The following is a 7,366-nucleotide window of genomic DNA, read 5'->3' as shown; positions in this document are numbered from 1 at the left end:
GGCGGGGCCGCGCTGCTGGGGCGCAGAGCGTCGCTGCTCAAGGTGTCCCTCCTAGACACTCTTTAGTTGCGCCCGACGCTTCTCTCCCCGCCGCCGCACCACGCCACCGCTCACGCCGCCTCGCCGCCGCGCCGCTCCGCCCCGCGCCGCTCCCCCCGCCCTCCTCTCACCTCTCCCTCTCCCTCTTGCTCTGGCCCGTGGTTCTGCAGTACACACAGTACTCTCAAACAATCTAGGTGTCGCTCCTCGCGGCCGCCGGTCCCTACGATGCTGAAGACGTAGTCGTTCCTCTTCCGCGGCTAGCACTCGAGAGGACTCGAGAGGATACTGCATGCCTCTGTCTTCCACCATATCTCCCCATCTCTCCCCATCTCTCCCCCATCTCTCCCCCATCTCTCCCCATCTCTCCCCATCTCTCGCTGTCTTCCGCCGCATTCAGCTGCGTTCAGCTGCACTCGTTTCCCTCGTGTCCCTCGTATCGCCCGCATGCAATGCGCGCGGTGCACGAGACCGCGGACCCCGCCGTTGATGCTGGTGTACTGAGTCTGCTCCCGCCCTGATGCTGGTGCACTGAGGCTGCAGGCCGCGGTCGGCTGGTCCCTGCGCGGCCAGCTCGCGGACCAGTACGGCGCGGAGGCGGCGGCGGCGTCCGCCTCCCTCTCCGCCGCGGCGCGCGCTGCTGCGCAGGCGGCGGGGGCGCTGCCTCCCGAGCTCCCGCCACCGTGACGAGGAGGGGTCGCTCGAGCGATTGGGCGCGAGGCTCGTCCAGGCGAGTGTGTGCTGGAGTGGGTTGGTCCGCGCCGTGGCGCGTGTGTGGTGGGTTGTGTGTGCTGTGCTGCTGCCAGTGCAGGCCAGCCGGGCAGCGCGTGTGACGGGTTTGTGCTGTTGTGAAACTGCCCGTCGCCCGTGTGCGTTCAGGGACGAGGGAGTGGCGTGGTCCACCGGAGTTTGATTCTCATGCTGAGGGTGCGTCTCTCTTGCACTCTGGCCCGAGATGCGATCGAGTCGTTGCAGAGCGCGCGATCGGCTGGCGACGGGGTCTCCACTGCTCACCTGGTGGCGCAAAGTGAGTTTTGAATATATCTCGTCTACGTAAGAACGCCGCGTTGTACCGATCTGCAAGCGGCTCTCCGAGGCGAACGAGCGCAGAGCGTTCGCTTTGCTCTGATCCCTTGGCACTCGGTCGAGACGACCACGAGGCTGATGGTGATGCGCGTCTCCACGGCGAAAGAAGTGCCGAGGAGGCCATGGTGGAGGGGAGGGACGGGAGGATGAAAGAAGGGCGAGGAGGACGAGCGGCCCGCACAGGCCGCGAGCAGACAGCGCCTGCTGGCCATCTCGAGACATTCGCAAAGAACGCTAGCTACATGGGAGGGCTTCGTGAAGGATGGATTGAAAACCATTCGAACAAAGAAGAGGCGGACGGGAGGAACCGGCAGAGGATGCAGTGACGTGACACAAGACGGGCAGTACCTCTGTGCTGGGAGCCATCCACAGTGAGACACACCCTAGATCTGACGAGAGACTGACCGGTCAGCTACCAGTCCGGCCCCGGCGATTGTATTGACCTGCTCGCCTCGAACGCGTGTCAGGTTGGGGTGGCTGCGTTCGGGTGGTAAATCATGACGGAGGGTGCTACAATATCTCAAACTGCATCGCCGCCTCATTCCAAGGCGTTCCCGTGGCTGGCCTGCGACATCCGTACACGAGGTATGCGTCGCAGGAAGCGCACGCCATGTCCCGCAGGGACTTTACCATCAACCGCAACCTGACGAATCTCGACGGTTTCTATGCGCCCATCGAGGCGGCTTGTGGCGGCGGCGCAGAATGCACCAGGCGCGAGGTGAACAGGCGGGTCCGCGTGAGGATGCGAGTTCTGCTGTGGCCTCAGGCGTTCTGGATTCGGCCATCGACTCTCATTGTCTGCGTCTCGGAGAATGCAACCCTGACCAACTTGCGTTGGGGGCGGGCACTGAACCACCTTTGCAACACAACTGTCACAGACGAGGAGACAACGCAGGATGCAGCAGCGAACCGCAGGAGCACACACACGTACAACGACACACGGGCATACAACACGAGCCTCATCGCGCGCGTCTTCCGAGAAGACGTGGTACTGTGGAATCGGCATTGCGCTGATGGTGGCGAGGGGTGGGGCGAACGGGGGCGTACTGAAGAACATCCGCGCGCTCGTCGGGTTCTTTTCTCGTCGGGTATCACCCCGCTTCGTGCCACTCTGTGACTGAGTGTGTGTTGGAGTTCATATACAGCATACATCATACAGACGCACGGACAGCCTATGAGCCGTCTCAACTTGAGGGCTCGGGTTTAAGCTCTGAGGCGGGGCATGTCCTAACATCAGTGGACACACCTCGCCGCGACCCACAGCCCATGCCCTCCCCCACACCAGCCCGCCGCCGCGACGCGACGCGTCACTGCGCGGCGGCGCGCGAGGCCAGCGCCAGCAGCCTCCTCGTCTCCTCCGTGAGCCGGTCGCAGTAGTCCGGGGTGGTCGGCCTGGTGTGTCGGCCGCGGGGGCGACGGGGGTGAGCAAGGCTACGAGTATACCTTAAGGTACACCGACCTCGTGCCGGTGTTCGATCGCTGTGGACACGGCTCGGATACGGCCGGCTGCAGCCGTGTGCGTGGTGTCGCTGTGTGCTCGGCACGCGTCAGCCCCCCCCTCCCCATATCTCCCCATATCTCCCCCATATCTCCCCATATCTGGAGGCGGCTGACCCGTCGCACGCGCCATACAGCCCCATATCTCCCCCATATCTCCCCATATCTGGAGGCGGCTGACCCGTCGCACGCGCCATACAGCCCCATATCTCCCCCATCTCTCCCCATATCTGGAGGCGGCTGACCCGTCGCACGCGCCGCTGCGCAGCGCCGCGTCGCACGCCGCCGCCGCGCCCGCGAAGTCCTCGTGCTGGTAGCGGAGCAGGCAGGTGTAGTAGCCTGGGGAGATAGGGGGAGATAGGGGGAGACAGGGGGGAGATAGGGGGAGATAGGGGGAGATGGGAGCAGGCAGGTGTGGTAGCATGGAGATGAGGAGATCTGCCGCATCTGGGCGTCGAGATATGCGGAGATCTGCCGCATCTGGGCGTCGAGATATGGGGGAGATCTTCCGCTTCTAGGCGTGTGCAGTCACCGTTCCGGCGCGTGCGCGGCGCCGCCTCGAAGGCCGACTCCATCTCCTGCAGCGCGCGCCTCCTGTCGCCGAGTGGCCACGGCGCGACGGCGAAGAAGCCTCCGAGGTAGCAGTGGCCGACGTGGCCGTCCCACGGCCCGTGCTCGCTCACGAGCTACATGGGTTCGGGTTGCGTGGGGTGTGGGGAGGGTGGGTTCGGGTTGCGTGGGGTGTGGGGAGGGTGGGTTCGGGTACCGAGGGGTAGGGGAGGGTGGGTTCGGTATCGTGGGGTATGGGGAGGGTGGGTTCGGGTACCGAAGGGGTAGGGGAGGGCAGCCGCGCGCCCCAAAACTTCTTGTTGGCGGGTGTGTCGAGGGTGCCGTCGAGGAGAAGGATGTTGCCGCTGCCGCGGATGCGCATGGCGCAGTTGAGCGCGTTGCCCGCCATCAGCTTCAGCTCCGCCGCCGCCACCGCGTCGGCGTGCGCCGCCCTCGCCGCGGCCTCAAAGATGTCGGCCGCGGCGAGGCAGTTTGGCACCGACCGCTTCTTCATCAGGTCGTGCGCGCGGGCGGGCGAGGGCCGGCGCGACACCTCGGTCACGCCCATTGGCATCCGGAGGCCAGCGTACAGCCGCCGGTCCGGCACACAGACGCTGCCCTGGCGCACACAGCCGTCGGAGCACTTGCGCCAGAGGAAGCCCCTCCGTGAGCACGTGTCTGGAGGAGGTGGGAGCTCCGGCGGCGGCTTGTTGAAGAAGACGCCGAAGAGGATGGCCGTGCCGAACCACGCGATGATGCTGGCGTAGTGAAGACACCTCATATGTCGTCGGATCGTCGGATGCAGTGAGCTCACGGGGCAGAAGCCGCGAAAAACAGCGAAAATCGCGAAAAAGAATTTCATCTATTGGTGGCACGACACGATTCAGGGGGAAAATAATTTCGACCTGATTACAATGATACAGCACACAACGAATCGTGTACACGTAACTCGAGAAAGCCTAGCGGAAGTTGTCCGCGCCGAACGCCACAAGTATACAGCGAACGAATCACGCACGACACTAGACAAGAGCGACACAGGAGGAGGAGGAGAGAGGGAGGGAGAAGAGCAAGCACGTCGACCCAGCCAGGCGCCGGGAGGGTCCCGACTGCCGCCGGCTCCCATTGGCCGGGCGCCTCGGCTGGGTCCACCATCACCCGCCCCGTCCGCCGTCGGGCGCAGCCTCGGACGCGGCCGCATGATCCATGAAGCCCCAGCACCGAGACCGCTGACGCCCCACCGAGAGTCGCGCAGGTTTGCCGCGAAGCGTTAGGGCGCCAGAGGGGGCGCCCCAAGTATCAATAATGTTACATCGTAGTTGAAACACGCGTCAGACGCAGCGTCTCCCGCTGGTTGTTGGCGTCTTTCAGCAGCTGCAACCGCGTACGCGCCGCGATGCCTGACGTCCCGAGTCCGTTGTGCCGGAGGCCAGGATACGGAAACGGGTGCATCGACTGCCAGAGCCACTGGAAGAAGGACTTCTTGCCCTGTTCGGCATCGGTGAGCGGCGCGTCGAAGTCAAGCGACCGGCAAGTGCCCAAGGCCCACCCATCGCGCTCCGCCGCGCCAGTCGCAGATTCCGAGGGCACATCGCCGTCGCTGTCCGCGAGGAAGAGCGACTGGCTGACCTGGTACAGCAGCATGTTGCGCCAGAAGGCAGGAATGCAGGGCGCCAGCTTGGTGGCCATCTCGTCCATCATCTCGAAGCTCCACTTCAGGAGACGGCAGTCGGTGACGGCTGTGGCCGCGAAGTGCGTCGTCGACAAGAGTCCGACCCGTATGCCAAACACGTTGGCAACACTGAGGTCGAAGAGCGTGCCGCTGAAGACTCGCCGCCTCTTCGGCTCCTGCTTGCTGTCATGCGATACCTCGAGCTCGGCCACGCCTTCAACGAGCAAGAAGAAGCTTTGAAGGTACTCGTGGTGGCCGACGATGCTCTCCCCGGCCTTGATGGTGACGAACTCGCCGCGTCGCACCACCTGCTCGAACTCCAGCCGCTTCATGCCGGAGCGCCGGTAGAAGAAGCGCCACGTCCGCTCCTCCTCCTCGGTCTTGAAGTGGACCGTGCGCTCGTCGCGCAGCAAGAGCGCCACGACGATTGAGTTCATGATGAAGTTCAGAGTCCCCCAGCACAGCATGTCAAGGAGCAGCACCCGTGGCTCCGACGTCGAAGCCCATCCATCTCCGTGCTGTGGATTGCCTGTCGCCGCCAAGATCACCATCCACATGAAGCCCGCAGCCAGGCAGCTTTTGATGAGCAGCAGGTCCGAGAACAAAGCAGCGAGAAAGAGAAAAATATTAAAGAGCCAGTTGTATGCGTGCGGCACGCCGGTCGCCACATAGGAGGCCATTGCCAGGCGACGACTTCAACAAGAGGGCGGGGGGTACAGGCAAGCAAGAAACATTCAGAGGCATCTTTTCTTTCTTTCTATCTCGCTACCACAGGCAGACTGAAAAGATATTTTTATCAGGTCAGTCAGGACACGATGGCGGCGTGAGCACGACTAACTACGGATCCGCTCCTAACAGTGGCACGCTGGCACGGCGGCACGCCGCACGCGCCGCGCTGCGCCACAAGAAGAGAACGTCAGCTGGTCGGCCGCCATTCGGGCCTCCCGGCCTGCTGCGGCGGCGCGGCCGGTCGAGGCCGGGCTCGGCCCGGCCCGCGACGGCTGGCCGCCGACGAGCGCGCTCGCGCTGCTCGTCAAGATGGCGGCGGTGGCGATTGCGGCGACAAAAGTTCAGGCGTACAGCGCTCAGGCGCCTGTCGTCTTTCGTCTTTTGTCGCATTTCGCACACGCGCGCGCCGCGCGACCCGCGTCGCTCCGCGAGGGCATGAGCCTTCCGCGATTCGATCCCGCAGCCAAAAGCTGCTCGCTCGAACCGCGGCCGACTCTGCCATCGCGGCCGCAGCTGTCGAGCTCTCCAGAAAACTGGTGCCTCACATGCTGCCTCCCTGCGGATGCTGCCGGTGAGCCTGGCGGTCCGCTGTACTACAAGGAAGGAGCAGGCGGACATCACTTCCAGGGAGGGGGGCGCACTTCTCTCCACACCACATGCTGGGGGGGGTCCGACCCCCCCCCAGCACCTTCACCACATGCTAGGGGGGGGGTCCCGCCCCCCCCCAGCACCTTCACCACATGCTGGGGGGGGGGGTCGTGGCCGAGGACCCCCCCAGAGACTCGTGGTCAGGCCCTCCGGGCCCTTGATTTTGCGCCTCATTTCGCAGCATTTTCGAGAGGAAAATCATCCTTTGGAGCTATATGAGCCTTGAGACTGATGAGCGACCCGGTGATGGCGGCGGACGGGCATGCTTACGAGCGGTCGGCGATCGAGCGCTGGCTCGCGACCAAGTCGACGAGCCCGCTGACGGGCGGCGCGCTCGAGCACCCATACCTCACCCCCAACCACATGCTGCGCCGTCAGATCCGGGACTGGGAGGGGGCGCGCAAGGCAGCGTGACCACGCATCCACCCGCACCAGCACCACCCTTGTTCCACGGGGTGCTGGTGCTGGGCGTCTCCCCCTCACCCCGCAGGGTAGAGTAGGAGATGGAGCTGCGGCCCGAAAAAAAACGCCTTTCGTTCGGTTTGCACACAGCGGGGGGTGGGTAGAGCTGCACACATATGTACCAAAAACACCGTGCAATCTCCGACGCGATTCCAACGTTATCTCCAAGTGAGCCAAGTGTGAGATAGAGGTTAGAGCCCCTCGTTCGCGCGAAAGGCGCGAATCTCCCTGTGTGGGCACGCTTGGGACTTGGGTAGAGGAAGGTGTGTGCATTCGAGATTCGTTCGGTGTAAATCTCACGCAAAATAATGATACACACAACGAATCGCAACTCGATGATCGAGATCGTACAGGTGGAAACCGGTTTGGAACAGGTGCATGAGACACAAGTGACGTACGCGAAGTTTATGCCTACACAAGGCCCGTTAGCGCCGCGCGACACGGCGCTGCTGCCTCGCTGCTGCACACCGCTGGGAGCGGGAGCCTGCAGCCCTTTGACGCTGGCCGCGCCACGGGGCCCTGGTTGGAAGCGCCGAGCCAAGCCCCCCCCCTCTGAGGCTTTTGTTTGTTTTCCTTTCCTCCTTCTCCCCCTCCTCTTCTCTCCCCCTTCCCTTTCCCCCTCTCTCTCTCTTCCCTTTCCTCTCTCTCTTCTCCTCCCTCCTCTCCTCTTCTCCCCCCCCCTCCCTT

At 63.9% G+C, this 7,366-nt stretch overlaps 5 protein-coding genes across 5 annotated transcripts in view; 2 read left to right on the top strand and 3 right to left on the bottom strand.

Annotated features, from left to right (window-relative positions):
• The window catches only part of EMIHUDRAFT_468556 (hypothetical protein), a gene marked incomplete at its 5' end in the record, with an annotated part of 2,417 nt that extends 1,323 nt beyond the window's left edge, over window positions 1-1,094 (top strand). Inside the window, one exon of the mRNA XM_005781827.1 lies at window positions 583-1,094. Within this exon, the coding sequence (XP_005781884.1) occupies window positions 583-872 (290 nt within the window). The remainder of the gene's footprint in view (window positions 1-582) is intronic.
• A 1,338-nt stretch (window positions 1,095-2,432) lies between these two features.
• On the bottom strand, window positions 2,433-3,952 carry EMIHUDRAFT_233952 (hypothetical protein; the record flags this gene model as incomplete). Its single annotated transcript, XM_005781826.1, has 4 exons — window positions 2,433-2,517; window positions 2,868-2,961; window positions 3,155-3,216; window positions 3,486-3,952. The coding sequence occupies 4 exons, from the start codon at window positions 3,950-3,952 to the stop codon at window positions 2,433-2,435; spliced, it is 708 nt and encodes a 235-aa protein (XP_005781883.1).
• A 524-nt stretch (window positions 3,953-4,476) lies between these two features.
• On the bottom strand, window positions 4,477-5,520 carry EMIHUDRAFT_233951 (hypothetical protein; the record flags this gene model as incomplete). Its single annotated transcript, XM_005781825.1, has 1 exon — window positions 4,477-5,520. One exon carries the CDS (start codon window positions 5,518-5,520, stop codon window positions 4,477-4,479), a length of 1,044 nt encoding a protein of 347 aa, XP_005781882.1.
• A 928-nt stretch (window positions 5,521-6,448) lies between these two features.
• On the top strand, window positions 6,449-6,717 carry EMIHUDRAFT_233950 (hypothetical protein; the record flags this gene model as incomplete). Its single annotated transcript, XM_005781824.1, has 2 exons — window positions 6,449-6,627; window positions 6,708-6,717. 2 exons carry the CDS (start codon window positions 6,449-6,451, stop codon window positions 6,715-6,717), a joined length of 189 nt encoding a protein of 62 aa, XP_005781881.1.
• Window positions 6,718-7,090: 373 nt separating this feature from the next.
• Window positions 7,091-7,366, bottom strand: part of EMIHUDRAFT_233949 (hypothetical protein) — a gene marked incomplete at both ends in the record, with an annotated part of 1,518 nt that continues 1,242 nt past the window's right edge. The window contains one exon of the mRNA XM_005781823.1: window positions 7,091-7,198. Within this exon, the coding sequence (XP_005781880.1) occupies window positions 7,091-7,198 (108 nt within the window). The remainder of the gene's footprint in view (window positions 7,199-7,366) is intronic.

Source organism: Emiliania huxleyi (genome assembly GCF_000372725.1).
Source record: "Emiliania huxleyi CCMP1516 chromosome Unknown EMIHUscaffold_199, whole genome shotgun sequence".
NCBI classification, from domain to species: Eukaryota; Haptophyta; order Isochrysidales; family Noelaerhabdaceae; genus Emiliania; species Emiliania huxleyi.
This window is presented reverse-complemented; position numbering and strand designations above follow the sequence as displayed.